General features: G+C 58.1%; 1 protein-coding gene across 1 annotated transcript; it reads left to right on the top strand.

The window, feature by feature from the left end:
- Positions 1-9101: 9101 nt before the first annotated feature.
- LOC140847646 (uncharacterized) lies at positions 9102-10989 on the top strand. The gene is made up of 4 exons (XM_073228377.1): positions 9102-9126; positions 9678-10406; positions 10634-10883; positions 10950-10989. Exons 1-4 carry the CDS (start codon positions 9102-9104, stop codon positions 10987-10989), a joined length of 1044 nt encoding a protein of 347 aa, XP_073084478.1.
- The last annotated feature ends 3855 nt before the right edge of the window (positions 10990-14844 follow it).

Genomic DNA, 14844 nt, shown 5'->3' on the forward strand with positions numbered 1-14844 from the left:
CCAAAAGGCGTAAAGGAGGAGCACACTGGTAAGGTCCCATGAAATCCAGAGCTCCGAGGCGACTCTGGCTCAGTGGGAAGGCAAGAGGGGAATCGAGGCAAGGTGCAGGCCATGCTGGAAAGGAGTGCTCAAGTCCAGTGGGCCCGGCAGAGGAGGTGATGACCGATGGTTCTAAAACTTCCAGAAAATTCTAATAAAAGATGTTAGGCACGAATGCTGATTTCAGTGGAACTGAAATGGACGTGTCCTTGCGATGATCAGCTGCCTAAGTTTACCTACAGGCATGGAAGTGGATGGTATCTGCTAAATCTTTCCAGGCTCCAAGGCGAGGGGACGCCCTCCCACACAGAAAAGGCCGACCGAGACGACCGACCGGGGGTGTCGCACGGCTCTCTCTCTCTCTCTCTCTCTCTCTCTCTCTCTCTCTCTCTCTCTCTCTCTCTCTCTCTCTCCCTCCCTCCCTCCCTCCCTCTCTCTCTCTCTCTCTCTCTCTCCCTCCCTCCCTCTCTCTCTCTCTCCCCCTCCCCCCCCTCTCTCTCTCTCTCTCTCTCTCTCCCTCCCTCTCTCTCTCTCTCTCTCTCTCTCTCTCTCTCTCTCTCTCTCTCTCCCTCCCTCTCTCTCTCCCCTCCCCCCCCCCTCTCTCTCTCCCCCAGGCGGGAGCTTCCTCTTCAAGTTAAAGCCAGACACACACGCCTCTGGCTTGCCTTCTAAAGAACTGGGAGCGATGTCGATCCCCAGAGCCTGAACAGGAAGAAGAAGTGTCTTCTCTTCTGCCCACAAGCTTGGCCTCGATACAAACTCTCTAACGGAGAGGCTCGGCCCCCAAGAGAACTAGACAGTCTCATAAGGTGATGCAGCCAAATTTACTGTAACGCAAGGAAAGAAGATAGTCAAAAGTCCTGTGACCTACTTCAATGGGGGACTAGTTCTCTAAATCCTTTTGGTGAAAATCCAGTCTACTTATTGAGCTCCTTATCTTACAAAATTTGCAGGTTTTGTTTTGTTTTGTTTTTAAACCTGACTCCCCGAAACAGAAGAAATCTGTCTTCTGCAGTACGGCCTGGCTTTCAATGACTGGTGCTAGACTTGTAGCTGCATTTTCTTTCCAGGCCCCTGGACACACACAGTGCCTATCATTTCAGAGCCTTCATTCAGCCCTGTTAGTCTGGGGCCGTCGAATCCTCTACCCAGTTGTGTAAACTGCTCACCCTCAGAGTGTATTCTTGAGAACTGAGACACTTTGGGTCAAATGAGCTAAAAGGAAACAAGGCCATTGGATATCAGTGACTCAGATCTTTGTGTCGGTTTATCTGTCTGTCGGTGTACATGTTCTTTTATGAAAAGTATTGCTAGCTGTCGTCATTACATCTCGATCTGTGTGTCTGTGTGTCTAAGTGGGTCAATGAGAAATGTATTTCTACCTCCGGAGGGTATTAACAAAACTGATTTACAGACAAGCGCTTGTGAAAATCGGGCGTTCTAAAACTTCCAGGAAATTCTAATAATACAAGATGTTAGGCGTGAATGCTACCTTAAGTGGAACTGAAATGGACGTGTCCTTAGGATTATCAGCTGCGTCAGTTCACCTGCAGTCATTTAGGTGCATGTTATCTGCTAAATCTTTCAAGAATAAGATGCTTAGAGGCTTGACTCTGTCTCACATTCAGTCAAGGTTTCGTAAGCGGTCTAGCATAGTTAAGAATGAGTCAACTGAGTGTGTAGCAGGGGAACAGAACAGCTCACTAGTAATTGTGTGTGACAGTGTGTATACCCACCTACAGCCTGAGAATTTTGGTCGTAACCTAAAATCTTACAGTTTTGCTCGGTTTAGACATACTTACTCTGTGCCGAGTGGGATCGTGCCGTAAAGCACGCGATTCCGGAAATTATTCAAGGTGCTCATCCATTTGTCAATCTAAAGAATGCTAGTGTGACAGTTTACAGTAGCCTACTTCTCAGTGTTCACTGAAAATTGAAGTTCCTAATGGTTTTTTTGAATTTTACCTCAAACTATTCAAAGTCATGAGGAAAACATTTGTGCGTGCTAAAAAAATGGGTCTTTGGATAAAAGGAAGTAATAACCTTGTTCTAAAGTACAGCTGTTTCTTAAAAGAGGGAGAACACGGATGTGTAAGGAAAGTTGTGGAAGGCTTGTGGAAAAGTGGATATAGTCATGCTCTGTGAAATAAAAGCGAATGAGTCTCGATATCAAGGACACGGCAAAATCCGAATTTTGTTTTCAGTGAAAAAGACAACGTTTTCTTGAACGGTTAGTCAGTCTGCTGCTCTTCATGTGGAAAGATTGCAAGAGGTTTTCGCATTGTTTTATCAAAGCAGTTCCTCATGCTGAAAGTCTCAAGGAGTCGTCTGAGTATTGAAGAAAATGAGATCTCCCTATGAAAAGGACTAAAAGCTAAACGTTGTTCACGACTGTGGAACCCTCTCTATTTGCCTTTGAGGTATTTTGTGGTCGCTCTGGTTAAGTGGATAAGTACGGCTTCTTGGCAACGTATCTATCATCTTACTGAAGCAAGTGCGGAAGAAACTTTCTTCTGACAGCGTCCCAGCATCAAGTTCAAAAAGGTGCTTATACCTCTACCTACCTCTGATATTCTCCAGAGGGCCCCTGGAACATGTCAGAGGAATTTTTTCTCCTCGTCGGGGAAAATATCTGGCTATTTTGGCCTATTTCTCTGACACACACACACACACACACACACACACACACACACACACACACACACACACACACACAGACACAGACATTTCTTTATTTGTTTATTTCTTTACCTGGAGAGCACTGCCAAAGGGAATGATGCTAAACTTTGTGACTGAATGTTTTGTGTTACAAAAATATCCGGATTTCCTTATGTCCACTGTCTTAGAGTAAGCTCTCTCATCAGATCTTTAACCATTGTCATTTGTAAGTCTTTTTTCATCTCTAGTCACTGGTTTATTACTCCTAAGCCAGTCGAGAACTACATTTCAGCAGAACAGGTATTAGTTACCTAGGGCTACGTCAACTAAGGAAGATGATTTTGTGGCCTTTTGTTTCAAGTGTTGCTGATAAGCTGCCAACAGTTTAGTCAATGACTATCTGTATAAGCAGACTTGAAACTTCATCTTCCTACCTGATCCCTCCAGAATTTAAAAACTGTCCGTGACTATTTTTATACCTCGTGGCAGTCTGTTTATTCGCATGATTTCAATAGGAATCAGCTTTCCCTGTCAGAGGACCCGTTAAAAACACTGGTTATATTAGCAAGGCTTTGACTGGAATGTGATACCCGAGAGGCACGTGTGTAAACTCAGATAGGAACGGACAGCTTTAAGGAACTAAGGCTGTCTTGATAAAGCCAACAAAGCCCCTTGGAAGAGCAGGCCTGGTACCTTGCTTACAGGGTTCCCAGCAGCCTGATGAGGTTGAGTGAGGAAGGTCACTTCCTGGCAGGTACGGGAACCTCAGGATGTCTCGGGGACCTCCAGAAGGGAGGAATTCGCCCAAATCCACAGGCACTGCAGGCACAACCCCATGGCTAGTCTGGCTTGGCTATCTGGCCTCACGGGGGCCCTTGAAAGTTCCATCTGAAATTCCTTGTGAAAAGTGCCAGTAAAGCCCATTTTAAAAAGCCTATGTAACCGATGGCTCCTCTTGATGCATTTATGCAAATAATCGAGCCAAAGGCGAGTGATTTTCTAGAGGAAAGTATCGTTTCAATCACACCGCCTTTATCTGTACTACATCCTACTACCAGTCACTGGGACAGAAACTGAATTCAGAATTCTAGTTTCCCCAGAAAATATCTGGCTACGATTCTCCAGATGTGTTAGTTTCTCCCCCCCCCCCCCCCCCCGCCCCATCATTTCTATTAAAGTTTCACTCTTTCCGGTTCTCATATTCCACCATGCATTCTTCATCTCATCACGTTGGTCCTTCCGGAATGGAAAATCCAACTGCAGATGTTGCTATTTAACCTAATAACGCCATTGGTTCTATCTTGCCTAGAGGCCACAACACTGCACATAGTCATAGAAAAGGAACCCGGAATAGAAGTGCCCATCTTCCGAGGGCCTCCTCAACTGACCGCTGATGGAGACCTGACTGCGCCCTTTAGTGCACCCCTTCTCAGCATGGAGCAGCCAGAGCGGTCGTCATCGCCCCCTTTCCCTAGCAGCAGCTAGGGTCTCCATCTGTAGAGGGGGGAATGAGACAGGGACCGTGGGCTTAGACAGGGTAGGGTGAGGGCCTCCGGAGAAAGCAAGGCAAGACATTCACGGTCAAAGCCATGTCACAATCCATGTAAAGTCCCTATCGAAACTCTGTGTTCAGCGGTATGCAGAGTCGAGGTCACACTAATTGTGTAGGGTCGAGACACTAGACTAGGAATGTAGACATCTTCAGTGAGATCAGTTCAAGGTCAGAAGGCCAGGAGCGACTCGGCCCGGAATGTTTTCAGTGTTCGGCAAGGTGATCTCAGCATAACCCGTGACTTCACTGTCAACAGCCCTGGCAGACAGACAACAACCCAGCCGGCCCATCTTGAGGGCAGGGCAGCGCACGGCAGGTGGTGTTAAGTCCACACCCTAAGCCCTCAAAATTCTCAAAAATCCTCCACTGCCTCTAAATCCCCTAGACAGCACACCACTGCAGACTCTCTTGTCCCCTCCTGGGGTGAGCCAGGAGCCCCTTCTGTCCCGTCCGCCCCCCCCACCCCCCAAACACCACCACCTCTCTCACTGTATTTCTAAACAAAGAAAGCCTCTCCCTGGCTCTCCTACCTTGGGTGTCTGTGAAACTCATCCTTGGACTTTGCAAACAAGAACCCTGGCATCGTCAACTCAAAGAATCGGGTGGCCACTGGAAAGACTTCCTAGCTTTCTCCACCTACGTGGTTATCCTCCATGGGGTTCTTTCCCTCTGGGTACCTAGTTTCTCCCTGGCCTTCAGAGTCAAGAAGACCCTTCACCAGAAAACTCCCAGGGGGGTGCTGAATATCACCTTCCGATCTTGCCAGGTAGTGACTCCGCAACTACTCACTCTTCTTTCTTTGAAAATATCTTGTCGGTTTCCAGCCAGGACAGAGATGAAATATCTTTGGCACTATTGAAAAACACCCCATTGGCTGTAAGGGGTTGAACTCCCCAAAGAGGGTGCACAGAGGACATGACCCTCCGAGGCTCCAGAGCCACTGGCAGAGACAGCAGCAGGGAGGAATGGACACCCCACCCACCCTGGCCATAGGTGCCAGGTAGGCAGAAAGCCAAGCCCAGGTGTAGGATGTTCTGAAAAACAGTGAAACAAAGAAAAGAAAGAAAGAAAGAAAGAACGAAAGAAAGAAAGAAAAAGAAAGGGTAAGAAGGCAGTGGCTATTTACCTGGGAGACAAAGGCTCCTCCTTAACAAATATGTCTGGATTTGGAAAGGAAGAGGCAGTGTTATTATCCTGCCTTGCTTGGACCCTACAGACACAGATTCGGAAGAGCTGCTTCCGGCAAAGATGTGGGCTTCTGCCAGTTCTTCCAGGATGCTCTCTCTACAGGCTCTGGTCCCTACCAGATTTCCCCTTAGTGGCTGTGGAAGGGAACAAAGTAGCAGTTGGAGTTACATTCAGCGTTACAGTCCTTCCTTTCTCCCCCACACTGACTTCACATCCTCCCCCCCCCCCCCCCCATATTTTCTCCCCCCTCATACATATCCTATCAAGGCTTCTTTGTCATTCGCTTTCTGTAACGACGCTTTCATCGAGGCTATCTATGCTGGGATCTGGAAGACTTTGCTTAGATTCTAGTTGGAATGCTCCTCCTAGTGGCCAAAGTTCTTCTAGGTCGTCATCACCCTGAGGGCTGGCAGCGATTTTTCAGAGCCCTCGCTGGAACCCGTGGGATTTTCTAACATATTTTGGTCCAGCCGTGTCTGGCCACCAATGGTGCTGTCACTCACTTTTCTGTCCCATCGCTCCCAGGGTCTCCAACAGGATGGTTATGAAGCAAACTCTTCAGCACGTACAATGAGCTGAGGACGATTTGGCTAGATACTCACAGCCTCCAGACCCATGGTTTCTGGTGACGGAAGGTGGCGCCCCTGCCTAACTTTTTCAAGTTTCTAGGATTCTCCTCCCTGCTGCCCACTGACAAATCCAAAACTCTCTGGAGACCGACATGGAGAGGGAGACAGAGGGAGAGAGGGAGAGAGGGGGAGAGAGGGGGGGGGGCGGGGAGAGATGGAGATGGAGATGCATGTCGGAAGACATCAAAGGGCTTCGTGAGCCCTGTACGATGCTAGCCAGAAGGAGGGGACTGGACTGAGGCCTGGGACAGGGACAGGAGGAGTCTGCTTCACCAGCAGCAGCCGGGCACGGTGAACGGGATCCCTGTGTCCGCCCGCCTCAAGAAACAGGGCATGTTTAAGAAGGGTGCGGGGCCTGGAGGGGAGTTTGGGGGTTGGGGGGCAGGCCCACACCCCACACCCCAAAAGCGTGTCCCAGGTGTTCCAGTTGCACATTGCACTTGCACGGGGGAAGCGTGGGGACCCGTTTCCAGGTGGGGTGTGTGTGATGTGTGAGGTCAAGGGGCTTTGGTGAAGATTGTCCCGCCGTTTGGTTTTGCTCGCTGGCTGGCTGGCTGGCTGGCTGGCTGGCTGGCTGGCTCGGCCCCCGACCCCCCATCGCCCGGCCCTGGCGTCTTTTTCCAGGGCATGGATGTCTGACAGCCCTGATCCCCGTGGGCAGGGAGGCAGTCGGTCAGGGCTTTCCTCCCGTGAGTGGCCTTGGCACACCTTTGCGGGTAGGGTGGGGGCGTTGTGTATTTTCCTCGGTCGGCTCTTGCCTCTGCCGCCACAAAGAATGGAAGTGCAGAGACACGGTAATGAAGCAGCAGACCAAACGTTTTAGTGTAAGTGACTGAAAGAAAGAGAGGAAAAGTGCAGGCCACCTCAGGGAGGAGGGGCGCCCTCGCCCTGAGAGGTTTCCGTTTTATTGGAAGAGATCAAGTGCACACTTGGAGAGAGGGGAGTGTGAGCTACCTCATCGCAGAGAAGAGGCGTGAGATACAGTTTGAAGGCATGAGCTTAGAAAGTGCGGGCGAGCTCAGAGAGAGGAGCGCACCTACGGTTTCAGAGTCGGGTTTTTTTTTTTTTTTTTTTTATAGGCTAGGCAGTGGACGATGATCAGGAATGCTGCGACCCCGGGCCAGTTGCTGACCGGCCAAAGTGCCCCAGAATATTCATCTTTGTTCAGACATTAAGTTTCTTCCTTCCTTCCTTCCTTCCTTCCTTCCTTCCTTCCTTCCTTCCTTCCTTCCTTCCTTCCTTCCTTCCTTCCTTCCTTTCCTTCCTTCATCCCTCCCTCCCTCCCTCCCTCTCCTCCTCCTCCTCCTCCTCCTCCTTTCTCCCCCACACTGACTTCACATCCCCCCCCCCCACCCCCTTGTCCAAGGTTGCACAGCTGCTCAGTGGTTGAACTGGGACATTAACTCAAGTCCATTGGGTCCAAATGGAACAATAACACTGGAACTGGAAACGTTTTAGTAGCAAAAATAACTATCAGAACAACTAGTAATGTGCCCTGGACACTTGCTGTGTGCCGGGCACCTTGCTCAGCTCGCCGTTGTTCATGCAGGCCTCACACCAACCTCCTCCTCGTCCTCCTCGTCCTCCTCGTCCTCCTCGTCCTCCTCTTCCTCCTCCTCCTCCTCTTCTTCTTCTTCTTCTTCTTCTTCTTCTTCTTCTTCTTCTTCTTCTTCTTCTTCTTCTTCTTCTTCTTCTTCTTCTTCTTTCACACAAGAAAATATACTTCGTCGATCCCTCTCCTGAATAATCAGCTTCTGTGTGGAAACATATTAGTCAAGATGGTCTGCCTTGCCTCCAGTGGGGGCTGAGGCACCATCGGTTTGATTAAAATGCAATCTTAGCTTTAAGACAGAATTCTTCTTGAAGAGGCTGGTGCTTTGAGCAGGTGCTCAAGTCAGTCTGACGCTGGTATGTGCTCACTGACACGAGAAAAGCATAGGCTATGGCTGAGATGCTTTTCTTCACCTGGGGAGTATTCACACTTCTAGGCCAAGTTGCTCCTGGGCTGTGAGATTTGTATCTTTTAACTGGTTTACTCTCTGAGGCCCTTGTAATACGCTTACCGGCCTTCTCCTCTTCCCAGCCCGCTCCTCTCTCTGTGTTCCTGCCAAACACATGTGCCCGGAGTTCTGTTGGGTTTACGCCGGTTTTGTGGGGGTGTCTGTCCATCGGCCGACATCATGACGAGGTCTCCGTGGGGTTGGAGCCTTTCCTTTATTCCTGTTTCCTGACAAGGCCGTCTGTGGCGATTCCGGTGACTTTGCCTGTCCCTCCCTAGGTCTTTAGGAAGAGAAACGTGTCCTTACAAAGAACACCCACCGTGTGTATATATACACGTGGAATCATAGGTATAGGTGTCTATGGGTACACGGGCACGCACGCCTATGAACGCGTGAGCGTATGCATGCGTGCTTACGTGTATGTGCGTGCTTACTCTTTTCTTTCAATGCCAGAGGAAAATGCTACTCCTTGTGCTTGTTCTTCTTCTTGCTCTTGTCGTTGTTGTTCTTGCTCCTCTTTTCTTTCTTCTTGGTGTCCTTTCTTATCTTCTTCTTTCTTCTTGTTCTTTACCTCTTTTCTTCCTCTTCCATCTTCTACTTATTTGCTTTTTTTCTCTCTCCTTCTTCCTGTTCATGTGCCTCTTCTTTCTTCTTCTTCTTCCTTCTGTTGCTTTTCTTTCTCTCTCTCGCTCTCTCATCCTTTCTCCTTCCTTTTTTCCCTTCCTTTCTCTTTCTCTGCTGTCTTCCCCCCCTTTCTCTGTTCTCTCTCCCTCTCCCTCTTCCTCTCCCTCTCCCTCTCTCTCTCTCTCTCTCTCTCTCTCTCTCTCTCTCTCTCTCCTCTCCTGTTCCTCCCTCCCTGCCTCCCTTCCTCCCTACCTCCCTCCCTCCCTGTCTCCCTTCCTCCCTCCCTCCCTCCCTTCCTTTTCTTTGGGGTGGGGATATCATTAGTGTACAACTACATGAGCAGCATGATGTTTACTATGCCTTCCCCATCACCACGTCCCCCCCTCACCACCCCCGACCCCGACATGCCGCATGACGGTCACTGTCCATGAGCGTAGTAAGATGCTATAGAATCGCCACTTGTCTTCTCTGTGTTGTATGACCCCCCCCCCCCCCACATTATGTCTGCCAATAGTAATGTCCCCCCTTTCCTCCCCCCCTTGTCCCTCCCTTCCCACCCACCCTCCCCAGTCCCTTTCCCTTTGGTAACGGTTAGTCCATTCTTGGGTTCTGTGAGTCTACTGCTGTTTTGTTCCTTCAGTTTGTATTCTTTGATGTTGATGTTGGAAGGTCTTCTTCATGTGGTACCGTAATTCGTTTTCTGGGTAGCCAGATTAGGCTTTGGTCCTCGGTATGAACACAAACCACCCCTTTGCCCGCCCTCTGATGGGACCTTTATACCGTGGTGAGGAACCGATTGGAGACCGCCACACAGGAACTGCCTCTTATTTTATTTCATGTCATGTCATGTCATGTCATGTCATGTCATGTCATGTCATGTCATGTCATGTCATGTCTCATGTCACGTCGTTTCATTTCAGAGAACGAAATATGATCCGAGAAATGTACTCCAGGGTGGCCGTTTCTGACGAGATTCGTTCTTCCTAGGCGACAGCGTGGGGGTGAGTTTCCGTCGGTGGGTGTCCTCCTTCCTCCCTTTGTATTCCCTCGCGTTGCGGGTGGGTGGGGAGCCCCGGGGCGGCCCGGGATCGGATGGGGGAACCTTCGAGGCGGCCGGTGGCGAGCTCTCGCCGGCCCTGCGATCCGGATCCGTCCCGCGGACGGATCGATCGGCGCCGGTTGTCGGGCGCCACCTGCCGGCCGCTTTTATGCGGCCTGTTCCCTCTCGAGCTGCGGTGACGCCCGGCAAGGGACAGGACGTGGCCACGGTTCCCCGAGGCGGACTTCCAGGAGGACGCGGGCAGTGGGCGCTGCAGGCCCGGTCGTGCTGGGGCGCCGGCGCGCGCTGCGCTCGCCGGAGACTGCAGCCGCGGATTCGCCATCTCCGCCGGTGGCTGTCGCCGCGCTCGCTCCCTCGGTGGCCTGGGCCCTGGGAGGCCGCCCGCACGGGTCGACTAGCAGCCGCCGCCGGTGTCCCTCCGCCCGCGGGGACCCCGGGGACCCCCCCCCCCAACCCCGGCCGACCGAGACGCGGCTGCGGCGGAGAGGGAGGGAGACGCAGACGCAGGAGGGAGGGGAGAGAGAGGTGTTCGCGCGCCGTGCCGCGCGCCGCCCTTTCTCTGTTCGTTCTCCGTGGCGTGGCCAGGCGCTCCGTGCGTGTCACGCGTCTGCCCGGGCCTCCGCTCCGCTCGCTCGGCTCGGCGTCCGGCTCCGGAGGTGGGGGCTGTGGCCACGTGGCGTACGGGGTGGTCCCTGTGGGGCTCCGCGGGCCCTGCCTGCGGTCCCTCGTGTGGGATCCGGTCGTCCTAGGCGGCGCTTACGGTGGGGGAGGCGGATTTGGCCCCTTGCCCCGCCGCGCCGGGCCCTCCATTCCGGATGTGTGGATGGGATGGGCCGGCCCGGCCCGGCCGGCCCGGCCGGCCCGGCATGGTTTTCTTTTACAGGAGTCTCGTCTCTTGGAAGGACTCCCCTCCCTCCCTCCCTCCCTCCGGCCGACGTGTCTCGCGGAGGTGGGGACCGACCGGCGGCTGGGACAGGGAAGGGTGACCCCCGACTCCGCTGCCGCTGCCGCTGCCGCTGCCGCTGCCGCTGCCGCTGCCGCTGCCGCTGCCGCTGCCGCTGCCGCTGCCGCTGCTGCCGCTGCCGCTGTGTGTCCCCGGGCCTCCCTGCTGTCGCCCCACCGCCCCGCCGCCTGTCCGACCCCTCCCCCCACCCCCCCACCCCCCCACCCCCCCCCCCCCCCACCCCCCCCCCCCACAGGGTCGACCAGATGGCCCCGGGGGCCCTGGAGCCCTGGTGACAGTGGAGTGATGCTGGGGGGGATTGGGCCCGGTGGCCAGGCCACGCGCTCGGCAGGGCGGGGGACCCCGCTGTCCGTGGGGAGGCCCTGTGATTCCTCTCTGGAGAGGTGGTCCGTTTGTACCTGCAGAGAGGTGCTGACACCCTGTCACTCGGTGCTTGTCGCTGAGGGACTCTGGGACCTCTCTTGGACGCGCGTGGCACGCCTCCGGGCTTCTTGGGCGTGTGTGCGGCCGGCCGGATACCCGGCTCCGCTCCTGTATTCCTGAGGCCGCCGCCCGCGCGGGCCTGTGCGCTGGCTCTTGCCGCGTGTGCTCGGGAAGGTCCCGACCAGGGTGCTGCCACCCTCTGGTGCCTGGTTGCCGCAAGGGCGGTGGGGGAGGAGGAGCCGTGCCGTGTGCGCGTGTGGGTCCTCTGAACGCCCCCGCGTGGTGCTCTCCCTGCCTGCCGTTTGTGTGCCTGGGTCGCCGCGGTCGTGATGGATTCCCCCGCGACCCACCCCTGGAAGCTCTTGTGCCTCCTGCGTCGGGCGCTGGTCTGCTGTGGGGTTCTCTCGACTGCACCGCCCTCCTCTTACTCTTGGGGGGGACGGGCGGGCCTGGTGGAGGCGGAAAGCGGGCCCCCGTCGCCGGTTCCTGTCCTCAGCGGGCCGCCCTCCCCCCCCCCCCCCTCTCTCCCACACACGCGGGGGCGTCCCCGTGTGCTCCCGATCGATGTGGTGATCTCGCGCTCTCCTGGGCTGGGCCTGAACCGCGCCAGACCGAGGGACAGACGTTCAGAGCGAACGGGACTGCTCTTCTCGTTGTGCGCGCGGGGCCCCTCGCCTCTTGCCCGGTCCCCGCCCACGCCCCCATCCGCTGCTGGGCGGTGTGGTGTCGGGTGAGAAGGGAAAAGAGAGGCCAGGGGCGTGCAGAGTCCGGCCCGATCTCGTCCTCCCGCCCTCTGCCTGGTGGCGTGGGCGGGCCCGGGGTCCCTGGACGCAGCGGACACCCTCGCCGTTGGCCTGTCGGCCGTGTCCTCGCGGGCGGGCCTCTCTCCCGTGGTAGGGAAGGGAGGCCGCCACGCCGCCACGCGGCGAGCCCTTCTCCGTGGTCCCGCCGGCGTGTGCTGCTCGTTCCTCTGCGGTGCTCCTGGAGCGCTCCGGGTCGCCCGTCAGGTGCCCGAGGCCGAGTGGTGGTGTCGTTCCCCGCCCCCAGCAAGCTTTCCCCTGCTCGGCTTGCTGCTGCCGCAGGGTGGAGTGGAGTTGGGAGAGCAGTGCCTTGCCTTGGAGGCGTTCCCGCGAACGAGGGGGGGTCGAGGCGGTAAGGGAGGCACGCCCGGCCCGCGCCCCTCCCCACCACACCCGTGGTGTGTGGGTAGGGGGGGGTTGTGAGGCCCGGGGCGGTAGGGTGCCTCGTCGTCCCGCTCGCGTGCCGCGGGGGGCCGACTCAGCCAGGCGCTGGCGGCGCGTGAGTGTGCGACTGCTGCGGTGGGCCGAGCCAGGGACGCGGGGGTCCCGTGGCCGTCTTGGGCCGGGCTTACCCGCCTCACTGGCTCCTTTTGTTAGCTCTCTGGCGTGCTGTATTGGACGGGAGGGCCCCGTTGCGCGCCTCCAGTGCCACGCGAGAACAGGGAGGCAAAAGGGCGAGCCTGAGGGCCCCACAGCCCCGGGCTCGCGGCCCCCAGCCGTGACCGCTCATGTCGCCGGCCTGTGCTTAATTTTTTATACCGTTAACATTCTAAAAGAATGTTTTTTTTTACCCCTACCGCAGACCCCTCCCCCCTCCCCCCACCTCCACTCTGAGCCCTCGTGAGGAAGAGCGCGCCCGACCGCCTTGTCCCTCCTTTTCCTTGTCAGCCAGGCGGCCTGGTGTGTGGGTCCGAGCCGTGGTGCTCTGGTGGGTCGGGGAGCGATACGCCCTCGGTGAGAAAAGCCTTCTCTAGCGATCCGAGAGGGTGCCTTGGGGTACCGGACCCCCCAGCCGCTGCCCCTCCTTTTCTGCGCGTAGTGGGCAGAGCTCCCCCTCCCCGGTGGTGAGGGAGTCCGCCGGCCTCCCGCCCCCCCCCTTACCGCAGGTGGCGGGGGTGGAGCTGAGCGCCGCTCTTTGCCTACCGCGGCCCGCGCCTCCCCCTTCGGAATCGGGGGAGGGTCCCGCGGGCCTTGGCCGGGCGTCCGCCACGCGTGGAGGCGCGGTGGGTGGAGCAGGAGGAAGGAAAGGACGGGGCCCGGGTCCCCGAGCCTCCGCGCCCCGCCCCCGCTGCGAGCGGCTGCCCGTCCGCTCCCGTCCCGAGCTGCAACCGGCAGCGGTGCTTTCGGCAGGTGTATGTGGTGTGAGCAGGGGCCGCCTCGTTCGGGCGGCCTCTCCCTGGGGGCCGCGGTCCTGGAGTGGGCCCGCCCGGATGGGTGGAGAGAGGACGGGCAAGGGCAGCAAGAGGCCGGCACCCGCCGCCCTGCTGCTGCGGTGGACGCTTCACGAGAGCACCCAGGGCCCTGCCCTCGTGGTGGGGTGGGGATCTGTCCGGCGGGGGAGCCTCGAAGGGCTGCTGGCTATCCTGGGCGGTGCGGGACCGCCCTCGTGCGTGGGGGCGGTGGGATCCCGCGCCTGCTGTACCCGGCCCCGCCTGGTCGTGCCCCGAGGCTCCCGTCCGGACTGGTGCCCGCTCTGCCCTCGGTGTGTGAACGCGCACCCCCACGGCCCGCCTCCCCGTCGCCGCCGGCAGGCAAGTGCCGTGCCGCGCGCCGCCTCCGCAGATGCGACCTTCTCCTGGCGTGTTGCCGCCTAACTGTCCGGGAGCCTAAAGCGCCCCTGATCCCGGGGGGGACGTCGCTTCCCCCCCCCCCCGCCCCCGCCCCCCGTAGCCGCGGCGGGGCGGGGCGTCTCGGCGTGAGGCGCTCTCGGCACCCGGCGTTGGAAGGGAGTGGTTCCGTGCGGCGGTCGGGCGCGGTGTGGCCACGGGGACGTGGGTCGGTGGCGTGTGGGCGTCCCGGCGCCGCGCTGCGCCGAGCTGTGGCCGCCGCCACGGTTGGGGTGGCCCGCGGGCTCGATGGAGGCCGGCCGCTTTGCGTTTCTGGGTGCCGCGGGACCGCCCTCGTGCGCGTGGGCCTCTGGCGGTGAGACCCCGCGTTGCGCCCTCCGGCTCTTGAGGCGCTCCCTCGAGCCCCCCGGGCCGCCACCCCCCGCGCCTTCGCGGGTGGCACGACGGCCACAGCTCTCCTCTCCTCCCCACCTGTCTCGGCTTTGCCCGATCCGGGGGTCCCGCGCGCCCCCTGTGGTGTGTCTCGTCTCGCTCTCCCGGCCCGTGCGGTGTCCCGCTCCGCTACGTGCCTGCCGCCGCTCGCCTGGTGGCGTCGCCGCGTCTGTGGGCGCGAGGGGACGCTCCCCCCGCCCCACCTCTGCCCCCCCGTGTGGCGTCCCGCCCCGGCGCGCATGCCCGAGCGCGCGTCGGGTCCCGGCTGGTGGCCGTCGTCGTGGCCGCCCGCGAGCGTGCCGCGCTCTCCCGCGCGGGGAAGGTGGTGGCGTTGGCGGTGGAGGGTGCCGGGCTTCGTTCCGGTTCCCCGACCCCCCCCCCCCCCATCCCCCTTCCCCGTGGCCCCGGGCGGGCGTTGCGTGCACGCGGGCGGCCCCGAGGCGAGCGCCCGGTGCCCCCGTCCCCGCTCCCGGTCACGCGCCGCCGGCGGGATCGCCCCGTGGGGCGAGGGTGAGGGTGTGGGGGGTTCGCACCCCCGCCCCTCCGGCGCCGCTCCGCTCCGCTCGTGGGCGGGCGGGCGTGTGTGTGAGTGTGCCGCGTCGGTCGGTCAGTCGACCTCGCGGGCGGGTCGCGGTGGGGCGGAGATCTCGGGCCCCGTGCGCTCCCGTCGCCCTTCGCCCCCTGCCCT

Source organism: Manis javanica, unplaced genomic scaffold (genome assembly GCF_040802235.1).
Source record: "Manis javanica isolate MJ-LG unplaced genomic scaffold, MJ_LKY HiC_scaffold_29, whole genome shotgun sequence".
NCBI lineage: Eukaryota > Metazoa > Chordata > Mammalia > Pholidota > Manidae > Manis > Manis javanica.